At 38.5% G+C, this 24,169-nt stretch overlaps 1 protein-coding gene across 1 annotated transcript in view; it reads left to right on the plus strand.

Moving 5' to 3' along the window:
- The first annotated feature begins 1,230 nt into the window (after positions 1–1,230).
- tmx3b (thioredoxin related transmembrane protein 3b) overlaps positions 1,231–24,169 on the plus strand; it is a 34,015-nt gene continuing 11,076 nt past the window's right edge. The window contains exons 1-12 of the mRNA XM_017453642.3: positions 1,231–1,270; positions 1,706–1,766; positions 2,763–2,802; positions 4,585–4,708; positions 9,397–9,442; positions 14,190–14,270; positions 14,671–14,770; positions 17,059–17,136; positions 18,014–18,083; positions 19,883–19,981; positions 22,268–22,325; positions 22,519–22,572. Coding sequence (XP_017309131.1) covers positions 1,231–1,270; positions 1,706–1,766; positions 2,763–2,802; positions 4,585–4,708; positions 9,397–9,442; positions 14,190–14,270; positions 14,671–14,770; positions 17,059–17,136; positions 18,014–18,083; positions 19,883–19,981; positions 22,268–22,325; positions 22,519–22,572 — 851 coding nt within the window. The remainder of the gene's footprint in view (positions 1,271–1,705; positions 1,767–2,762; positions 2,803–4,584; positions 4,709–9,396; positions 9,443–14,189; positions 14,271–14,670; positions 14,771–17,058; positions 17,137–18,013; positions 18,084–19,882; positions 19,982–22,267; positions 22,326–22,518; positions 22,573–24,169) is intronic.

Raw genomic sequence — 24,169 nt, forward strand, 5'->3', positions numbered from 1 at the left:
CAATGTGTCCAGGTATTGTACCTTTTGAGAACAGCGGTCCAATATTTAGCCTAGAAAACCAGTTATGTGAGTGAGCACACATTTCTTCCAGAAGTCTACAAAATTCCAAATGAAAGCAGAGTTCGGTACAACACCGGCAACGACGTGGTGACTTTCGGGCTCGAGCGTCGGCTCTGGCAAGCCCCGGAGTTAACGGTGCCAAGCCTAGAGAGAATGATCCTTACTACTTCATTTGTTCCAAACACCGATATTCATGATCTTCTCCGGGGCCTTGCAGCTGATCAACAATGAAGTCAATACCAGCTCACAAGTCGCCATCGCTTCGCCGGGAGCTCTCAGTGTACGATATACGTGCTGCTTAATTCGGTCCTACCTTTTGAACAGAATGGCCGGTTAACGCCGGTATAGTTACGTACACTCACTTTATTAGACAAAACCACGTAGACCTACTCCGGGTACGTACACAGGAAGACTGAACTGGTGTCACACACAATACGGTCCGTGGTGCCACAACAACTATTACAACAGGTGCCTCTGATTTAAAAAGGTTCCATACAATGCAAGGCTTTTGAGATTGTCTCTATAACTCATTTCCAATTCAACATAAAACTCTATCAAATTGTCTCTGTCCACGATAGCAGCTATATATGTCTTTTATCACTACACTGTAAAAGGATGATTGATTTATGAAGTTATGGGCACGATAAACCTAAAACGAGGAACGATATATTGTCATGTGCTGATGAACCGACCAAATAAGGAATGTTGATTCGACATTGAAAATGGATGACTGATACTGACCTATACAAATAAAAAAAAGACGTTGAATCGACATCTCTTTGCTATATGGGAAACAACCCCCTACGCCCCATTTATTGTCCCCACTGTTATATTGACAGTGTCCATTGGTCAATTTCCTGGTAAATTTCCAACTGTTTCAGACATGAGACTTTCCCTTACAATCCTGTGGGGTAGGGGCGGGCTAACGGTACATCATCATCATTATTATTATTATTATTATTATTTTAAATTAATTTTCGCGAAAAATGTATATTATTGGTCTGATTTTGTGTATGCTGTATTCGCACCCTCCCCAACTCCACTACTGTGCACTCAAACGGTAGAATATCGCTCTCATTTACTAGCGAACCAACCGTGCTGTTACTGCGCATGCTCAGAAGTATTCTGTTATTTCTAGCGTTTCCTGTTTGATGCTTTTCTTTGGCAAAGATGGCGGAAGTGAAAGAAGTGAAAGCTTTGACGTGCGGAGGTACATAGCCTACATAAACAATATAATGATTTGTCAGAATGTTATTTGATAATGTACATCTATGGGGTTTGGTTATATGCATCTTTCACTGCATTAGTACTATATTTTGTCCATGATCTGTGTTGTGTAGCGAGCTGTCTGCTAACACGCAGATGTATTAGAGGCAGTAGGACAGGGCTGCTGTGGATGTGTTAGAGGCAGTAGGACAGGGCTGCTGTGGATGTATTAGAGGCAGTAGGACAGGGCTGCTGTGGATGTGTTAGAGGCAGTAGGACAGGGCTACTGTGGATGTGTTAGAGGCAGTAGGACAGGGCTGCTGTGGATGTGTTAGAGGCAGTAGGACAGGGCTGCTGTGGATGTGTTAGAGGCAGTAGGACAGGGCTGCTGTGGATGCATTTCTTTGGTTCATTGATTTTAACATGTTTTTTCCTCCAGTGATCACGACGGTTCTTTTAAGTTCCGCTGTTTTTGCATTTGTGAAGGACCTCGATGACACGTAAGTGACCATTTGTTTAACTTCTGATGCTAAAAATGCTGATATTAAAGCGGATTGCTTTAAAGTTACATTTTATTTCACGGATAACCGAAGTTCTGGGTTTACAGGCAGGTTTCATTGACAGGTAGCAGGAAGTGTATGCACTGAGAATCTGATGAGCTGTGCTGTATTTTTATCAACTAATGCATAAGCTCCTTTAACTTGTTTACGTGTGATTTTTAGCTTGATGTTAGCTGATAATGGTAGCCTGATCCAAGCAATTATAAATAATACTAAAATGGTCAAATTTGGAGCACCCTACTAATTCCAGTCATCGCTCTCACTCCGACACACTGTATACTCACCTGTTGTAATACAATACTGCTGAAAAACCTGTAGACCATTTTTGCCAGCTGGTAAACTTTCCATTATTACTTGAATAGTTGACCAAGACATGTCTGATGAAATAACATGTTCATGTTATTACTATTGTGTTATTTTCTTAAAAAATAACTTGTGTATGCTGTAGCATTAGCAGCAGTCATTCAGGAACTGTTTCCTTTCTACCAACACTTAGTAGCCGGCAGATATGGTCTACCAGTTTGAACAGCTCGGCTTGTGTTTTGGCAAGTAGCTAAACAGACAAAGGTGATTTTTTTTTTTTGGTGATTTTTTTTTTTTTAGCAGGGTGATCATTTGTTGTCATTACATTTGGAAATGATGGAAATGTAAATCATCTTCAGTTTTAGCTGTGATGTTTCTATTTCCTTCCATCTAAACTACAGAATTGTCACATCCAAATTATGTTTTAAGTATGAATATTTTGCCCAGCTCAGTATTTAGCCACATGCTTATTTGCTGTTAAGATGTCTAACCATGCTGATCGAGTAAAGATGAGAGTTAAAGCCCTGTCTGTGTCATTCCTGTGTGCACAGTATCTGTTTATGAAATGTCTTAAGTCTTTTTTATTTTTATTTTAATGTGTGCAGAGTGCTTACATTTATATACCTTCTGTAGATTCAAAGACAACAGAATGGACGATGTCTGGCTGGTGGATGTGAGTGTTTCTTTTACACCTACACAGTTACACATTATGCTTCAGTCCAGAGTTGGGAATGCTTCTCGGTAGAATGAGGAGTCGTATTTTGGGGATTTGGATGAAAGAAAAGTCACTTGTGTAGGCTTGTTAGTGTTAAGGGGTGTCATGAATGTGCAACGTTCAAACCCTGGATTTATCCAGTCATTTATTGTGCTTTTTCAGTCTGTTTCCAAGCAGCAAGTAACAGTAAATGGTTACCAGCGATGGTACCTAGATCAATTGTGGATTGCTTCTTTAATATGTCAGGGAAAAATCATTAACATGTCAGGTTTACTTTTTTTTTTTTAAAGTTTGCTTTATTGGTAAACCACAACCACAATACAGCATGAAAATACAGTAAATAACACATCAACAGTATTAAACATAACATATTGATAATTCCAATAGCATTTACTCTGTAATGCCATTATACATTGTCAGTCATTCCAATAATATTGGTGAGTTTTCTCCCTCGGTTGGGGACATTTATCATTTGTATGTAGCACAGTGCTATAGCAGGTCAACATCTACCTGTGCGATTAATATTATTTCTGCTAACACACGGAAACGACAGGACTGAAAACGGATAATGAGTGGAGTCTGAGGATATGTGGTGTGGGTGGAAAAAGGTGACTGCATTCAGGGGACTACGAATCCACCAGGGAAGAGTGAGATGTGGCGGGAAAGGCCAACAGCAACCTTGCACTGCAACGTCTGATCAGACAAGAGGGACCAAAAACCAGGTCAAAAATCACAGTGCCGATGGAAGCATCATTGCTAAAGGCTGGTAGGTGAGGAGGAGGACCCTTTAGTGGAAAGTGACCTGTCTTGTGAGCACCATGGAGATGTACCCACCTGTCCCAAAAGACCACAGCCTAGAAGGACAGAAGAGAAGGCACCAGCTAGGAGGGACAACATCAAGTGGCCAAAGGCCAGTGAGGCAGTAGCATAGCAAAGACTGGATGCAGACCTTAGCGGAACACTGGAGAGAACACTGCTGGGATGGGTGATGAGGCTAGGCTCAACCTTTTTGAAGAAATTGTCTATCAAGTGTGTAAAGTCAGGTTTGGCATAATTACCACAAAGAAAACCACTGCGCCAAGACAAAAAGTGAGGTGAGGGACATCTAACTTAACTAAACTACTGTGAACCCTCATGCAAGCCACCTGGAATAGCAATGCATCCAATCGGAGTGGCGAATCAACACAAAAATGGTTTACTGACCACAAAATCAAGATCCTGCCATGGCCATCCCAGTCCCCTGACTTGAAACCCATAGAAAACCTGTGGGGTGAACTGAAAAGGAAAGTCCACCAGCGTGGACCTCGAAATGTGAAGGATCTGGAGAGATTCTGTATGGAGTGATGGTCTCAGATCCCTCGCCATGTATTCTCCAACCTCATCAGGTTTTATAAGAGAAGACTCAGAGCTGTTATCTTGGCAAAGGGAGGTAGCACAAAGTATTGACTAAAAGGTGCCAGTAATTGTTGCACACATATTTAATAAAAATATTTTTTTTGGATAAACCTGTGTTTTTGTTTGCAATGTTTGATATCCATGAGAGTATTTTTGTGATTTATTATTATTGTTTTTTTTAAACAAAAGATCAAAAGGTAGCACTTATCCACTATGTTGGTATTTCATGAATGAATGTTACTATTCCAACCTCTATTTCAAATCTAACCAGTGTTTTGTACATGTCTTGCAGTTTGACTTAAGCATTTTGTATTGTGATAATCAGTTCTGCATGTTGTGTTGCAGTTTTATGCTCCCTGGTGTGGATACTGTAAGAAGCTGGAACCAGTCTGGCATGAGGTAGGAGCTGAGCTAAAGAACTCTGGATCACCAGTCCGAGTGGGAAAGATGGATGCCACTGCATACTCTGGTACATTTGGGTTATAATTCTGTTCCCTTTATTTTGTAAATTTTTATTGACCCTCAGTTTCTTTTTCTGTCAGATTCCTTATAAACAAATAAAGTTCAATGCTGACAGTGACAATCAAGATATCTCTGCTGCCAATGAGTCTAATCCTTTCAGACGTTTAACATGGCTGTGAGCTTGACCATGTTTGGATCAATTCCAAAAATCAGTTCATCTGCTGGTTACCAACACCGGCCCACTAGGGGGTTCAAACCGGCCGCAGGATGAATTTCGAAAGTGAAAGAAAAAAAATGCATAAAAAGACACGAACTAGAAATTTTTAATAAAAGGCTATTCCCAAATTATCCGCTAGGGGTGCACTGTTTTAGTCATGTAGCAACGCGCCTTCTGCTGTTTATTACGGTGTAGTCTAATCTATTTTCTACTCGCCCCCACAGCCAAAATGTATAAAAATTAGCGAAAATGTCTTTGTCAAAAAGGGGAAAAGTGGATACTCTGTAAATTGTAAATACTCTGTATCCACCTTTCTCCTTTTTTGACAAAGGACCAAAAGATGCCAAGTTTCCGGAGCAAAAACATGACTAACTCCTTTAAAATGCTGCTTCAGACACTGATTGCACTTCTGAAAATTAATTCTTGCTGTAGTAATAGTTAAAAAAAAAAAAAAAGTGCAATTTAATGTAATCAACAGCTTCACTAAAAAAGAGTTTGGTTTGGTGGAATCCTATTGTTCATGCAATGCCATACATTTTAAAGTGCAATACTATATTTTTCAGTTGCACACACCTGCGACTTACACTTTTTTGCATTTGTACAAACACTGTGAGCAGTTGTACTGCACACATGTAAATGATAATCAGAAGCAAATAGCACGTGTGTCTTAAGAAATCTCAGGTTGTTCATGATATGTTCTGTAAAAGGATATTTCATTAAATATGAAGATTTTCGAAATGTACTTGTACTTCTTTGCACGAAAAGGGAAATTGTTATTTATAGATAATTATGCTATGATTTTACTGGCCCGGCCCACTTGACATCTAATTAGGCTGTGTGTGGCCCCTGAACTTAAATGAGTTTGACACCCCTGATCTACAGGATCTTATTGTTTGCACATACTGATCAGGAGAGGGGTATAGGAGAATGTCAAAGGTATTGGATGCACCATGGAACACGGGCTGCCACAGGGACATATAGTGGACTGCCCTCCAAAGTTGATGGCAGGACAAGGTGAAACAGGGAGTTTACTAAGCAGCCAATAGCAACATTAAAGAAGCTGCTGGAATTTCTGGCAGGTAGTGGTCAATCCTTGCATGTGTTAACAGCCTCTTGTATTCTGCGCATGTCTAGGTGATGGGGTAGGGTGGAAAGACAGATGTCCTGTTTCACACAAAGGACTTCCAAGATACAAGCAGTCTCCCCAAGCCATCTCGGAAAGTGTTTTGTGGTCTAATGAGACATTTTTAGCCTTAGTTCTAAAAGATATGTCTGGCTCAGAAAGAATACATCTTATCCAAAGAATGGTAAATACATAGTGCTTTTTTTAACCTTAGCAGTTCTACAAAGCACTGCTTTCTCTTTTTTTTTGTCATAGATAAAAAAAAATTATTGGAAAACCGCGTTTTACATATAACACCCCATCCAACAACCCCACCATACTAGGCCCCAACAAAATAATCACAGCCAAAACCAAAAGAAAGGGGAAACAAAAAATAACAACAAACAAACAAATAAAAAAATAAACAAACAATAAAAAAAAAAGATAGAAAGTAAGATGATTAGTATTTACCATCTACCTCTACTCAATTCACCTCCAGGGTGCGTACATCATTGAAGTAGGTAATAAATTGTTGCCATTTTCCCAAAAATGATTCACCCCTGCCTCTGATGTTGTACTTGATTTTTTCAAGTTTTAAAAAGAAGATTAAATCTTTAAGCCAGACTGATATAGAGGGGGGTTGTGGAGAGGTCCAAGACAGCAATATTCTGCGCCGAGCAAGTAACGATGCAGAACCCACAACACTAGCTTCTTTATGGTTCAGAGGCTGACGCTGAGATGAAACACCAAAGACGGCAATTAAAGGACAGACGTCCAATTTGATTTGAAGAACGTCGGACATAGTTTCGAAGAAAGAGTTCCAGAAGTTCTGCAGTTAGGGACGGAGCGCAAACATATGACTGAGGTTACAGGGCGAAAGTTTGTATTTTTCACACACGTCAGGATCATTGGGATATATTTTAGACAGTTTACTCCTAGAGAGGAGAGCTCTATGGACCACTTTAAACTGTATGAAACTAAGTCTAGCACAGGACGTGGTGGTACGTATATTATCTAACGCTCTGCCCCAGTAATCATCCTCAAGCTCCAGGCCCCATTCCTCTTCCCAAGCACTAATGGGTTTGATATTGTAAAAATCGTCCTGTGACCAGATCGTTGTATATATCCGTGAAATAATGCCACCGTTATGAGGATTCAGCTTGAACACCTCTTCCCATGCAGAGTTTGTAGGTAAGGAGGGAAAACAAGTGAATAGGGTGGAGACACAATGCCTAATTTAAAAGAAACGGAATAGGTGAGACGGAGGCATGCTGAATGACGAGGATAATTCAGAAAAGTTTGCAAACACATTATTAATGAAAAGATCCTCAAAGCATTTCAGACCCTTCTTTTCCCAAAAAGAAAATGTGGAATCTCTAAAGGAAAAGCGCTACTTTCTCATTCACCCATTCACACACACACACACACACACACACACATTCACACAGCAATGGCTGCAGTGCTGCCGAAGAACAACTTACCTACTGTGAAGCATGGTGTGGCAATTCAATTTAATTTGATTTGTATAGCGCTTTTAACAATAGACATTGTCTCAAAGCAGCTTTACAGAAATATATAAACACAGGATACAGATTTTAAATGTGTGAATTTGTCCCAATTGTGTAAGTCAGTGGCAATGGTGGCAAGGAAAAAATTCCCTAAGATGTTAAGAGGAAGAAACCTTGAGAGGAACCAGACTCAGAAGGGAACCCGTCCTCATCTGGGTAACGACAGATAGTGTGAAAGTAAAGGAAAGGTCATTATGGTTTTTATATGAATTCTGTTTGTTGAACTAGTCCACTGTTCACCAAGGAGACCTGAGTGAAAAACTGCATGTGGTAATTGCAGTCCCAGGGCCTTAGAAGCAACCGTAGTCCCAGCAACCACAGTGAGTGTGTCCAACTGAAATTTGAGTAGATGAGAGATCCATCCAGAGGTAGGGCATCCGAAATGGATCAGGTAGGTCTGGAGAGCAGAAAGGGTCAGGATCACTAGTATCTCCATAAAATCATGCGTGGCTTGGCAGAAGGAGAGAGGGAGAAAAAAGACTGTTAGGACTGTGCTTAGCGTAACAAAGTCTACTCATGGTAAGCTTGAGTAAACAAATACGTTTTCAGCCTAGACTTAAACACTAAGACTGTGTCTGAGTCCCGAACACTAATAGGAAGACTGTTCCATAACTGTGGGGCTCTATAAGAGAAAGCTCTTCCCCCTGCTGTAGCCTTCACTAGTCGAGATATCATCAGATAGCCTGCATCTTTTGATCTAAGTAGGCATGACGGATCATAAAAGACCAAAACTTCACTCAGGTCCTGTGGCGCGAGACCATTTGTGAGATTTCACTGGGAGCCAATGCAGTGTGGATAAGATCGGGTGATGTGGTCGTATCTTCTGGTTCTAGTTAGGACTCTAGCAGCTGCATTCTGGACTAACTGGAGTTTGTTTATGCTCCTACTGGAACATCCAGACAGTAAGGCATTACAGTAATCTAGTCTAGAGGTGACGAAAGCATGAATTAATATTTCTGCATCAGGTAGTGACAATATATTTCTTATCTTAGAAATATTTCTGAGATGAAAGAAGACTATCCTAGTAATATTATCTACATGAGCATCAAATGATAGACTGGAGTCAATAATCACACCAAGGTCTTTTACTGCTGCACATGATGAAACAGAAAGTCCATCCAGAGTTACTGTGAGATCAGAAAGATTACTTCTAGCTACACGTGGTCCTAGTACAAGTTCTTCTGTCTTATCAGAATTAAGTAAAAGGAAGTTAGTTAACATCCAACGTCTAATGTCCTTTACACAATCCTCAACTTTACTAAGCTGCTGTCTGTCCTCTGGCTTCACTGAAACATACAGCTGTGTATCATCAGCATAACAGTGAAAGATAATTCCATGTTTATGAATAAGGTAGCATATATAAAGTAAAAAGCAGTGGGCCTAGAACAGAACCTTGTGGAGCACCAAATTTAACCTCGGTATGTGTGGAGAAGTCTCCATTTACATCTACGAACTGATACCAATTGGTCAGATATGACCTGAGCCAGGAGAGGACTGTTCCCTTAATGCCAACATTTTCTAATCTATCAAGGAGAATAGTGTGATCTATAGTATCAAAAGCTGCACTAAGGTCAAGTAACACAAGCAATGAGACTCAACCCTGATCAGGGGTCAGTAGAAGGTCATTTACTACTTTGACTAACGCTGTCTCTGTGCTATGATGAGGTCTAAATCCTGACTGATACATTTCATGAATGTTGTTCCTGTTAAACTACCTGTTAAAACTATCTGTTACACTTACTGGATGAATGCCTAAATGATGGAATCTTGAGCTGTCTATAATTATTATTGCATTTGTTATATTACAGGCATGGCTTCTGAGTTTGGAGTACGAGGATATCCCACAATAAAACTGTGAGTATTCATAGTATGGTTTTAAATGTGGCTGCATGACATTACAGTTTTCATGTAAAGAAATTAATCCTAGTTTTAGTTTACATATACTGTAGCTTGCATTTTAAGAGTAAATGGAAGTACTCTGTCAGGCTGCATTCACAAGGAAAAAATATATTTGCTGTCATTCCTCTTAATAAGAATGATGCATTGATGGACTGCTCACTGTCCACTGCTAAGCATCTATAATTGCAGCTCTCAGCGAGTTTTATATTGGCACAATGTCAGAGTTCTAGCGGATTATAGCACAAAATACATACATTTCAACTATAATCTATCTCTGCCCACAAACACACCTTCAACAAACCAGAAACTGATGTCATTGCATTCTCTGATGGATGCCAAAAAGTCCTTGTGAAGGTAGGCTCATTCTCTGTTCTCAAATCCCCAAAGGGACACTTCCTGTTCCTGTCCTAAGTAGTCTGCTTATTTGTGGAAAATAATTTCTTATGTGCCATCTGATTGATCTTTAGTGGCTGTGGTCGCCTTCTCTCTGTTACCTCCCCCAGGATTAGTGTGTATGATTTTTGTAAATGTGGTGTTAATGAAACTAAGACTGCAGAATTGAGCCATCCCATGAGCTCAGGGTGGCCATGTGACCAAGGCTTTTACAAGCATGGGAGTAAGGTGTTGTTGCAGTTAATCTCAGAGGTGACACACAGCTATGGAGTTAATTTGCACAAAGAGAATGAAACAAATTCAAAAATAAAATAGATATATCAAATACAAATAATAGGAGTCAAGTCACCCTTAATGTTTTTAAATGTGTGAATATTTTTTGAATATGTAATTGTTGGGGGTTTTTTGTGTCTCACCAAACAGCTTTACAGAAATATACAGTGGATATAGAAAGTCTACACACCCCTGTTAAAATGACAGGTTTTGGTGATGTAAAAAAAAAAAAAAAATCCAACATAAATGATGTCACAACTTTCCATCCTCAATGTGACATTACAATGTGTGAAAAACAATCAGAAACATTTTAGGGAAAAAAGGAATGTATGTGGCTGTGTCCAGAATGAACCAATCACATTCAATCTCATATTCAAAAGTAATTATCATAGAGCTGCCATCAATGAAATTATTCTGATTAACCTCAAATAAAGACCAGCTGTTTCTGTAGGATGTTCTTAACATCTCCTTGGTTTCATCTGACTGTTGAAGCATGTACGGTATCTCGCTTGTCGCTTATCGATCAGGAGAGGGGTATAAAAGAATTTCCAAAAATTAGATGTACCATGGAACACCATGAAGGCCATCATCAACAATTAGAGAAAATGGGGTACCACAGTGACATCCCTCCAAATTTACAAAAGGACAAGACAAAACTTACCAGGGAGGCTGCCAATAGACCGACAGCAACATTAAAGGAGCTGCAGGAACACCTGACAAGTATTTATTACTCTCTGCATGTGCCAACAATCTCTCCTATTCCTCAAATGTCTGGGCTATGGGGTAGGGTGGCTAGACAGAAGCACTTTCTCACAAAAAAAAACACCCAAACTCAACTAAATCACCACAAAAAAAAAGCCTTTGCCAGACTACAGTTTGCCAATGAGCATATAGGCAAAGACCAGGAATAATGTGCTCTGGACTGATGAATCAAAGATAGAGTTGTTTGGAGACATGTAACAGCAGACATGTTTGGCGCAGACCAAAGACAGCTTTTCAGGAGAATCACCTCATACCAACTGTGAAGCATGGTGGTGGTTATGTTTAAGGTTTGGGGTGGTTATAAAGTTATGGTTTGGGGTTGCTTCACTGCTTCAGGGACTGGACAGCATGCATTTATTGATTCAACTATGAATTCTGCATTATATCAAAGAGTGCTTGAAGACAATGTGAGGCCATCTGTTCGAAAGTTGAAGTTGACAATTTTTCAACAGGATAATGATCCTAAGCACACTAGCAAATCCACCAAGCAGTGGCCCAAAAAGAAGAAATGAAGTGTTATGGAATGGTCTAGTCAAAGCCCGGATTTGAATCCCATTGAAATGTTGTGGGGGAATTTGAACCGGGCGGCACATGCAAGAAAACCCTCAAAAACCTTGCAACTGAAAGAATTTGCATAGAAGAGTGGTCACAAATACCAGCAAGTCTGGTGGACATTTACGCAAAATGCCTACAAGAAGCTATTTCTGCTAAAGGGGGCAATAGCTTCTGAGGCTAAGGGAGTACATACTTTTTCCACAGAAGACTATCACATCTATTGATATTACTGTTGAATAAATGATTGAAAAAGCTCATTTTCCTTGTGGTTTTGTTCAGGTGTATCAGCTTCCTTAATGGACACTGTTTCAAAGATGATCAAATGTTTTCTTGTCCAAATGTGTCAAAAAGCCAACCATTTTCATGGGGTGTACTTATTTTTTCACATGACTGTATGTGGAAAAAGGTTTTTATGGTCTGATGAGATCAATTCCAAAAGGTATAATAATTCCAAAAGAACACCATACCCACGATGAAGCATGGTGGTGGCAGCAGCATCTTGCTTTAGGGCTGCTTTTCTTTAGCCAGAACTGGGGCATTTATCAAGGTTGAGGGATGAATAGCTACAAATACCAGTTTCTGCTAGCAAGCTGAAGTTGAAAATGAACTTCACCTTTCAGCATGACACTGACCCAAAGTGTACATCCAAATCAACAAAGGAATGGCTTAACCAAAAGAAGTTAAATGTTTTTATGTTTTTGAATGTCTTAGCCAGAGCCCAGACATGACTCCAACTAATAATCTGTGGGGTGACCTGAAACGGGATGTGCACAGGAGATGCCCTTACAATTTGATGAATCTAGAATGTTTTTCCAAGAAAAAGTGGGAAAATATTGCCAAGTTAAAATTTGCCAATCTGATAGATTGTTATCCAAACAGAGTGCTGTAATAAAATCAAAGGGTGCTTCAAGTAAGTATTAGTTCAGTATTAGATGGCTATTCTAAAAAAAAAAAAAAAAAATAGTTTTATCTTTTTTTCTGTTAAATGCGTTGGTTTAGGTGGAATTAAATTTATGAATATCCCTAAAGAACAAGCCAGAGATGACGCTGGCAAGGAAAATCTCCCTGAAACAACATGAGGAAAAAACCATCCTCATCTGGGTGACCCTGGACCTTCTGTAACTGTATACTATATAGTCAATGAGTGCAATTGTGTTAACAGGAACCTGTGAGCTTATGAGAAACTTATGAGTGTGAGCATCAAAGTCTTTTTTGAATTCGTTACATTTTAAACTTAAGGTCTATTGTATCGAACTGAAGTTATTAACAGTTCAATGATGAAGACTTGAGATGCAAACTGTTCTTAGCAGTTGGAGTCCTAAGGCTATCCAAGGAAGAACATCCACAGCCATCTTTATGGTTTGGTACCATCCACAGTAATCTCATGGTGATCTTTAGGCTGTCCATTTGGGGCCATCCTTAGTAGCACTTTTTCAATTTATGAAAACTCTAAACAGAAGTAGGGCATCAGGATGAATCAAGGAAGGTCCGGCAAGCAGAAGGTGTCAGGATCATTGTTAACTTGGGAGTAGCATGTGTAAAGTACGTATGCAAGAACATTTTGCAATTTAAATGTTATGTTGCATACAGTAGTACACTAAGCTAATTAGAGGGTTCAAAAGGAGTCAGTGTGACAAAAAGCACATTTTTGTGTTGTCTGCTGATTATGGGTGTATATCATTACAGAGTATGTGCACCTATCATCTATGTATGACTATTCAGATTTCCAAATCAACGTCATACTGGTCGCTTTTCCCAGTTCCAGTTGGTGGGTGGTGATGTGGTTGCTGCTTTGTGAATTAGGGCAGTGATGGGAATGTTGACAAGACTCATTTTTAATAGTTGAGTCCCTGAGAGATTCCTTCAGACTCAATAAGTTCCCTGAGGAGAAGTTTGTGTATTGCTGTAACCTTAGCAAATGGTCCTTGATGGGTCCCACAAGGCATGTAATAGCACTGAAGCAGTAACAGAAAATAGGCGTGTAAGTTATTGCTTCCATTGCATGAGCTGCGTGATCAGTTTGTTTAGAAGAAAAGCAGAACACGGAAAAGGTGTTTCACATTGGGGTTACTGGAATTTCAAGCAGCAAACATGACGTGTTTTATTATTATTATTATTATTATTATTATTATTATTATTATTATTATTATTATTATTATTATTATTAAGTTAGAAGTTGCAGTGAAACAAATCTTGAACATCAGAGCTGCTGCAATATTGTCAGCACCACTTTCCCCATGGACAACCTATATACCTGTTCCCAGCCTTAATTTAGACTTTACAAAACTTGCAGTGATAATAATATAACAGCATAAACTAGCTAATTATCATAAGTATGAAACTTTATTTTAACTTTGTTTTTAAAATGATTTAAAATCTGCAAAAGGGGTGCCGCTTTTAATTTTTATTATTTTTTTAAATAATTTTATTTTTATACCACACTGTGGTATTGGCTTTGGTATCGAGTATCGTGTACTTTTGGTGGTATCGGTACCGACTACTAGATTTTTGGTATCAATTCTGATATATAGAAGGAGAAGAAAATGAAAGAATGTTGTTGTTAAATTAAATAGGCCGGGCTGTTTGTGTATATATATATATATATATATATATAGGACTCATCAGGTTATTTCAAGTGTCTACAGGTCATTTTTGCTCAGAATTGCTATATCAGCTGGAATAAATTTTCTCTCTCTCTTTGTCTCTCTCACTCACTCAGACTAAAGGGGGAACTCGCTTATAATTATAAAGGACCCAGGACCAAAGATGACATCATTGAATTTGCTAACAGAGTGGCTGGGTGAGATGTTTGCTACTTAATCAAGAGGCTCACATTATAAGCTTGCTGTTCTTTTATTTATCTATCTATCTAACCATCTATTTATTGATTGATTGATTGATTGATTGCTATCAAGCTATATTTTAGCTTTAGGATGATTGAAGGACTGTAGGATTTTTGTCACTGACATTAACATTAACACTAACACTGTGGACCAGTTTATTATTTATTTATTTTTATTTTTATTATTATTATTTTTATACATGTTTGATGATTCACAGTTACAATGTGTGCACAAATTAGCACTCTCTGGAAACAGTATGTAGACATCTGGAGCCAGCTGTTATTTTCTTTGTCTAGATCACTTTCCTTTCATGGGGCTTAAGTGAAAAACATTAATCTTATTTGTTTGTGTACAAAGGCCCTCTGTGCGGTCACTCCCAAGCAGACAGATGTTTGAGCATGTCTTGAAGAGGCACAACGTACTATTCGTATACATAGGGGGAGAGTCACCACTCAAGGTAAGCCTTCGATTATTCAATTAAATTCAATTATATTATATTTGTACAGCGCTTTTTACAATAGTCATTGTCTCAAAGCAGCTTTAGAGAAACATATAAACATGGTATACAGATATTAAATGTGCGAATTTATCCCAATTGAGCGAGTTGGGGGTGACGGTGGCAAGGAAAAACTCCCTAAGATGTTATGAATAAGAAACCTTGAGAGGAACCAGACTCATCTGGGTAACAACAGATAGTGTGAAAGTAAAGGAATGTTCGTTATGGTTTAATATGAATTCTGTTTGTTGAACTAGTCCACTGTTCACCAAGGAGACCTGAGTGAAAAACTGCATGTGGTAATTGCAGTCTCAGGGCCTTAGAAGCAACCGTAGTCCCAGCAACCACAGTGAGTGTGTCCATCTGGAATTTGAGTAGATGAGAGATCCATCCAGAGGTAGGGCATCCAAACAGATCAGGCAGGTCCGGAGAGCAGAAAGGGTCAGGATCACTAGTATCTCCATAAAATCCTGTGTGACTCGGCAGAAGGCGAGAGGAAGAGAAGAGACTGTTAGGACTGTGCTTAGCGTAACAGAAAGTCTACTCATGGTAAGCTTGAGTAAACAAATACGTTTTCAGCCTAGACTTAAACACTGAGACTGTGTCTGAGTCCCGAACACTAATAGGAAGACTGTTCCATAACTGTGGGGCTCTATAAGAGAAAGCTCTTCCCCCTGCTGTAGTCTTCGCTATTCGAGGTACCGTCAAATAGCCTGCACCTTTTGATCTAAGTAGGCGTGGCGGATCATAGAAAACCAAAAGGTCGCTTAGATATTGTGGCACGAGATCATTTAGTGCTTTATAGGTTAATAATAGTATTTTATAATCAATGCGGGATTTCACTAATAGCCAATGCAGTGTGGATAAGATCGGGGTGATGTGGTCGTATCTTCTGGTTCTAGTTAGGACTCTAGCAGCTGCATTCTGGACTAACTGGAGTTTGTTTATGCTCCTACTGGAACATCCAGACAGTAAGGCATTACAGTAATCTAATCTAGAGGTGACGAAAGCATGAACTAGTATTTCTGCATCATGTAGTGACAATATATTTCTTATCTTAGAATATTTCTGAGATGAAAGAAGACTATCCTAGTAATATTATCTACATGAACATCAAATGATAGACTGGAGTCAATCACACTAAGGTCTTTTACTGCTGCACATGATGAAACAGAAAGTCCATCCAGAGTTACTGTGAGATCAGAAAGATTACTTCTAGCTACACGTGGTCCTAATACAAGTACTTATGTATTTGAGTTGCTGTAGCCTTCTTGTCAGTTCATATCAGTCTGGATATTCTCCTCTGACCTCTCTCATCAACACGGTGTTTCTACAGAACTGCTACTCACTGGGTGTTTTTTGTTTTCCCCACAATTCTGTGTAAACTTGAGAGACTGGAATGCTCAAACCACCCTGTCTGTCACCAATAACTATGCCACAGTCAAAGTCACTGAGATGACATTTTTTCCTCATGCTGATGTTTTGTGTGAGCTGCTGTCTTATTAGTGGATGATTAAATATTTGCATGAATGAGCAGATTTACTGGGGTTTTGGATAAATTGGCTGGTGAGTGTACATTACAATAGAATTTTTGTTCCAGTTTGGCAAGTTGTCAACAACACCACGTATAAATGAAGTGGAGCTGAGGCCTATTTTTGTGAAGGCCTTTTATTGGCCATTTCTGGGTCACAGACAAAAAATTGCCTATAAAATGATACTGATGTGGTACCACCGGATGATTCAGAGAAAAAAATACTGATACCTATGTTTTCTTTTTGTGGTGTCTACTGATGCTGAGTTTCTTGCTTGGAGATGAGTCTTTACTGCTGCTGTCTGCTGCATTACATTACTGCATTACTACTGTATTGTTTAATTTCAACTCCAATATACTGTGGTAGATAGCTAGAATAACAATACCTATTTCACTGTTCAAATAGTTATGGATCTGACTTATCTGTATTGGTCTTGTAAGAGAACTAACCAAGCAAAATTAACTATCTGAATAAAAAAAGAATAGATTATAAGCAAAAAGTCGAACATGGATGAGCAGATGGAATGCATAGTGTGCAGTCTTTGCTCTCTGTTGTGTACAAAATAAGTTAGTTTGATGTATTTAAAATTTTATAAAAGAGGGGAACAGAATTCATAAAACAAACACAAAACCTATTGCTGTTACAATCACTCTGACTAGAAGGCCATGAAAGAAATTGTCTTAGTGTGTGTTTATTTGGCCTGTTTTGTGATTTCAGGAGAAGTACATAGATGTGGCTTCTGAACTTATTGTTTACACCTACTTTTTCTCTGCCTCTGAGGACATCATACCTGAGGTGAGATCTGACTCTGAGTTCATGAGCTGTGTCAGAATGTGCCCCTCACAAGCTTTGACTTAGGGTACTCCACAAAAACTGTACAGTGTATATATCTCTGACAAGATATACTGTACATGTTATTACACTGTTAGTGTTATGGTTTCTGTGATGCTGCTTTGTTATGAATATTAACAAATTTATTTTTGAAACAGGCTAATTTAGTACTATCTTAAAAATACCTTGTAATACATATAAATAGACTATTGCTGAAGCATTAAATTGCTATTAATTTAATTCATTTTGTTTATGAAACAATGAACAATTCTCCTGTAGAGAATTGCCTTGCCTTTATGCATTTATCTTCTTTGAGAACAAATCCAACCTTGCCTCAATAACATTGTTTTGTATCTGCTCATAATTGCATAGTGAGACTCGTTACCGTAGACCATGCATTAGACCATAAAGTCTAAAAGGGTCTGGCAAATAAATCAAATTAACTTACATACATGAACTGTCTTGATGTTTGATTTAACAGATTTTTGCTTTTTCCAAATGCCCATCTTCTTTTTAACTTATTTCGCTTAGTAGGGCTGTAATGATATTACATTGTTTTGTTTTATATGAGACTCTTGATTTGATAGTGTATCAAACAGACTACTAATTCCATACATACACAACACTATGTCTTTATAGGAGGCAATTTACTACAACAAAGTATTTGTGCCTGTGTGAGACTTTGGAATTTTGTGAAAAAATTTCCTCATTTGAAACCAACTGCATTTCCTAAATTGCTGACACACTGAAGTGGAGAACTCCCTGAAGATATTTATTCATCTGATAAAATGTGATTTATTTATTTATTTATTTTTGGTAACCAAATTCTCTTTTTCCACAGCAGTATGTGACATTGTCTGAACTGCCCTCAGTGGTTGTGTTCAAGGACAGGACCTATTTCACTTATGATGGTGAGTGTTTAGTCTGCAGGAAAATGGAAGTGAAGCAAAGGGAATATGAAATTCAGTCCCCTCTGGAAATGTTGGAACAACAAGGCCAGTTCTTTTGTTTTTGCTATACACTGAAAAGACGACAAAAAAAAAAGACGTTTGAGTTTGAGAGAAAAATATGAATATGACAGTAAATCAGAATTTCAGCTTTCATTTCTTGATATTTACATCTAGATGTGGTAAACAACTTAGAACATGGCACCTTTTGTTTGAACACATCCATTTTTCAAGTGAGTAAAAATATTGGAACATGTGACTGACAGGTGTTTCTTGTGGCCCATGGGTGTCTGGTTAGATTGATTGTTTAAACAATTAGAAGCTCGGAAGGTCTACTCCTTGGTTTGAGCTCTTGGTTTCACCAGTGAAGACTGCAGTTGTTGTTAAAAAGGATATGCCAACATGAAGACCAGAGAGCTGTCAATGGGAGAAAATCAAGCCATTTTTTAAGCTGAGAAAAGAGGGAAATATTGATCAAAACAACAGTCAGTGACATGACCAACAACCTCCACAGGGCAGGGGTGAAAGTATCACAATCCACCCTTCAAAGATGACTTTGAGAGCAGAAATACAGAGGCCATGCACAAGATGCAAGCCGCTCAACAGCAGTAACGAAAGCCCCAAAAGTTTTGGAACCTCTGCCAAAGTGATTGAAAGGTCAAAGTGTGGAGAAGGCTCATGATACAAAACATTTGAACTCCTCAGTAAAGCATGGTGGAGGTAATATTATGGCTTGGGTTTGCATGGCTGCTTCTAGAACTGCTCACTAATCTTTAATGATAATGTGACTCATGAAGGTAGCAGCAGAATGAATTCAGAAGTCTACAGAAACATTCTGTCTGCCAATTTACAGAGAAATGCATTCAATCTCATTGGGAGGAACTTTGTCATGCAGCAAGACAATGACCAAAAACACATTAAATTAAACATGAACTAAAAACTGCTAATATAACTCCCTGAGAGAAAGAGATTTATTTATGCATGAGTGTTTCTAAGTGCACATTTATCTCTTCTATTCGCTGGAGTACAGAGATAATATTAGGACTGTGATGCCTCTGTACAATCTATAACAAACATGATTATTGGTTCAGAGAGACTCAAGGTGTGGAGCAGGTCATGTTTAATTTAAGATCTCTCTTAAAGGAAAGGACAAATTTCCGATACGTCTCCATTTGGACGATGGAGCTTAGATCGATACTTAGTTACTTAGAATCAATACTTCAATAAGTAGATTTCATCTTTAATTATAGTTAATGCCTTTCATTTTAAACAACTGGTTTTCACAAGTTTCAAAATAATTTGTATGTGTGTAATGGAAATACACAAGCTATTTAAACTTGACAATGTAATTTCTATATAAATGTGCATTGCCTTTTATGATTAATCAAGGTTTACTTTAGTCAATGGGTAAATTTAAACACACTCAGGCGCATGAGCAGGACACAAACATTTTTCTGAAATTGCTGGATTTTCATTAATACAGAATTTCTTGTGTAAGTACTTGTATTAATTGTTGATGAATAAATCCATTTGTAACCAGCTTGATAAATAAGACCTGAAACCTTGTCAGAAAATCGTGCTGGGAAATGGCAATAAGAGTGGAATTTCAGTGTGACCCTAATGCACAAGTGAGAAATTCATGATATTTATAACACTTTGGTTTACATGGAAATTGTATTGTTCATGCCATGTCAAACTAGTAGAGCATTCATTCATTTAAGATTTTTTGCTGGTTCATAATCTGCTTTTGTTGGGATTTATAGAGTATGAAGATGGCAGCTTGGCATCGTGGGTGAACAGGGAACGTTTCCAAAGTTACCTGCAGATTGACGGCTTCACACTCTATGAGCTGGGAGAGACTGGTAATGCCCTGCGACACAACACACATCATATTGGTTTCATTATATTATGTGTAGGGATTTGATGATATACTGGTGTGAAGGACTGCTGAGATAATCAGTGTAGTCTATATTTTAAAAGTCAAACCAGCCAGGTTAACGTTTGGAAGGAAACCATATTGTTATTTGGTGTTAATAAGTGCTGTTATTAAAGCACTTTATTTTATCTAGTAATTTAAAGGCCCTATATCTAAATATGTTCAGTACTTTCTCTAATATATTTGAGTGTCTGCGGAACACATCTCAAGCATTGTTCACTCAAAAAAAATTCTTTATGCCTCCATAAATTGTAGGGTACCATTTTGGCTCATTTCACAGATGGTTTCCTTGATTGCTAATAACCTTGTCAATGATGAAAGAACATTGACAGTTATTTCATCTGTCTACCAAATAATCTCTCCTTATTATTAAATAATGAATATGAGCTCAAAGTACAGACTTTCAGCTTGAACGCAGATCTGAAAGCAAACACCCCAAGAACAAAGAACTGAAAAAAGCAGCAATAAGTGCTTGGCAGAGCATGGGTTTCTTTGTGTTGTGTAATCCACTAAATCCACTAAAACACAAAGTGATTCCCTCATGCACTACAGTCTGAAGGGCCAATGCAGTCCATCCCAGTTCTTTTGAGTACATTAATGGCCCAAGCAGCACCTCTCCAGCCAATGCTGCCCATAGTCCACTCCTTGTTATACTATTACAGGACCCATCCACAAATATTTCTCTTAACACTGCCTGTACGGCTGGCCAATTTGTCCTCAAAATCAGTGGATGGTCAGGCGAGGACTAACCGCTTTCTCTATTAAATGTTTTTGTCCCCATTATTGAATAATGACCGGCACTAGTAGATATTCCTGCACATCCACATGCACACACCTCACCTTCAGTCGGCATACTCTGTCTAATGCCTCACCTTCAACAAGGCGTTGGCAGATTGAGGTTTGATTACAGCCTTGTGGAACTGGGAATTAGTCTCAGGGAAAAGAGGCCTCGTATCCAAGGAGCAGGGACAGGGAAATTGTGGAGAGCAGAAGGCGGAGGGTGAAGGCACCACACTCCTGTGCCAGCAGTCACCTTTTACAGGTGTCCCAGAGCTGCTGGGCCAAGAAGAATGGATGGCTGCGCTCACTGAACATCAGCAAGCAGAAGCACTGATGGTGGTGTTCAGGGGTGTGGTTGATCTGTTAGAAAATGGCCCTCTTCAGGTCAGGGTACTCCAGCAGGTTTGCAATCAGAAACTGTTGCACCACAAGCTAATTTTATTTGCAATAGAAATGAATGTGAGTGGTGTTAGTCCAGTGGTACCTTCAAAGATAGTCTCTTCAGAGCCCTAACCTCATGTCAAAGCAGTGCTGTGCCATTGGGGTTTTATACTTAAATGTATTCTTTGAATTCACCATTTTGTAACTTTCTGTTGTTTTAGAAATAAGCAGAAAAATACAGATTATTATGCTTATTTCTGAATGTTTCAAGATAAATCAGAAAAATTGGGCGGAAAAAAAAAACTTTGCCTGCTGTTTTTTTTTCTTTCCAATTTTTCTGATTTAGCTTTTAGCACTGATTTAGCATTTAGGCGAACAATGATTGTTCCACTTTACATGATTTACATTTATTCAGACTCTTTTTATACATAACATTTGTTATCAATTGGATATAATGGACACTGTACTTCTATTTTCCTGTATGTTGATTGCGACAAACACAGTGAGTTATACTGTGCAAGAATTAACCTCTTGCACAATGTCGTTAAAGTCTGTTAAAGTTTTAAACTTTTTGGTTCCTGTTAAAAGTGCAACACTACGTACAAATTTCATTTGTATAGGCTTTAACACTGCTGGTGCATACTATTTAATATCATTTAATATATTTTACTTGAAAATGGATAGTTATCAACACTAATACTGACATTGTGTTGTGCGGTTACGTATAATTGAGTGAGGTTCGTTTATATACAGATCCACTGTATACTGGTCACTAGAACTATTTTTTTTCCTGTTTAAAAGTGCAAGAATAATGTTATAACACAAGGAGGCACACATGCATTCTGACTTATTGACTACTGTAAAATACCAACAGTTCCAAAACTCTAATGCAATTAGATCTCTTTTCCAGATGCTTCATCATTCCTCTTTAAGACCTTTAGGACAAAGCATGGAATGAAGTTAGAATTAATGCGTAGATTATTCACTTTTGTTTCTTTAGCTTTCTTTTTGACAAAGATGGCTTAATACTTTCACTTTCCCTCTCCGACAGGTAAATTGGTAGCAATCGCTATCATTGATGAAAGGGTTGCAACAGAGGAAAGCTTGAGGTATCAACCATTTCTTTTTTTCATAAGAACTCCCACTCACATGCACTACCATGGCAGCACACAGAAAGTAATTTAGATGAGCTACTTTGTGGCAGATAAGCTTTTCTTGTCGGCTGAAAAAATTTTTATGTAAAAAGCACACCTTGAAATCTAATTTGACTTTTATGAATTATCTGTCCGCATCTTTCCTCAGGTTAAAGAGTCTCATACAGAGAGTTTCAACTGAGTACAGGGACAACTTTTACAGGTAAAGGATGAGAGTAAGAAGATGCTCAAAATAAAAATTAGTAATTTATATAACTAAATATTAGGGTCTCATTTAATTTGCCAACTGTGTTGCCAGTTCTTCAAAGGAAAGCAGCTAAAGCATGCTCAAGATGTTACTAGATGATGTCATAAACTAATTTGCATATTAATTCATTCTTCATGATAATTGGAATATCTAATTACAAATGAAGAAGGGAGATTTTCACTTAGAATATACGAGTGTGATCAGAATAGAAAATTGGGGGTGGGGATTGGGAATCATTTTGTCTCTTTTTGTAGATGAAAATAATGAGAGGTTTTGGTAAAGTTTTTATTTTTGAAACTACATTTTAGTCTCATCTTTATTTGTCAACAATATTGCATGTTGATATAGTCACAGTTAATGTTGTCGGTGTCATCTCATCATCTTGTCTTCATTGAAAAAAAGATTGCGATGAACATTTTTTCATAGTCATAGTTTTCATGAACTAAATTAACACTATTCACAGGTGAACCTGAAGGCTATTAATAAGAGTTGATGTTCAGATCTATTTATTGTTTAAACAGTCAAGCTAACAGGACACACCTGGGTAAAAAGGAACACCTGTCAGTCACATGTTCCAATATTTTTGCTTGCCTACAAATTGGGTGGTCTGATACAAAATGTTCTGTTATTTAAGAGATCTAAATATAAATTAAAGGTGTCACACATCGTGACAGAGCAGAGATACGGCGGATGCAAGTGCAGGATAACAGTTGTTTATTTAAAGAGACAGGCAGGCAGACAAATCCAAAACGTGATCCAAAACGTAATCCATAAACATGCAAGAGGTCAGGCGATTGGCAAACAGGCATACACGGGGCTAGGCAGGAATCTAGGTCGATAACCAAAACAAGACGCGAACTGACTGTGACTGTGACATTTACTTACGACTTATTAATCTTCCGCGTTGTGTGCTGGGGGAGCGCGGTATATATGCGGACCTGATTAGCGTGTAAACTGCTATCAGCTGGGAGCAATACAGACCCACGTGAATTCCCAGCCAATGACGGAACAGGGAGGAGACATGACAAACATAAACAAAACACACGTGTCCCAATGTCACTACGGTCAACAGCGGAAAAGCAGGTGCTCGCGCATTCGCGCTTAGAGCACGCTGCTTCAAGGGGGAATCGTGACAAAAGGGAATAAATGCTAGCCTCAGGACAGGTTTTGTACAAAACAAGTGAAGTTTGGTGCAGACTGAACATTGTATGTCTGAGTTAATGTAAAACATGACATTTCATGTTGCCAGCAGGTGGCGCTTTGATTATAACTGAACATTGGCGTGTAGATGTCTTCAGGCCGGAATTTTTATCAAACGTGAAGTTTGTATGTTTGACTTATAACAACTTCCTGTTTCATGTTGAAACATCACCACGCCCACGCTGTGCAGTTAAAACTCAAAAGCTTTGCAATTTAGCATCATCAAGGCGTTTAGATTACACTGACCGAATATGAGGTGCTCAAGCGGTGCTTGGGCCCTAATGAACGGAGCAGATCCAATAGGGCTTTGCACCAGTGGTGCTTGGGCCCTGATGATAGTTATTTACTGAGG

Source organism: Ictalurus punctatus, chromosome 23 (genome assembly GCF_001660625.3).
Source record: "Ictalurus punctatus breed USDA103 chromosome 23, Coco_2.0, whole genome shotgun sequence".
NCBI classification, from domain to species: Eukaryota; Metazoa; Chordata; class Actinopteri; order Siluriformes; family Ictaluridae; genus Ictalurus; species Ictalurus punctatus.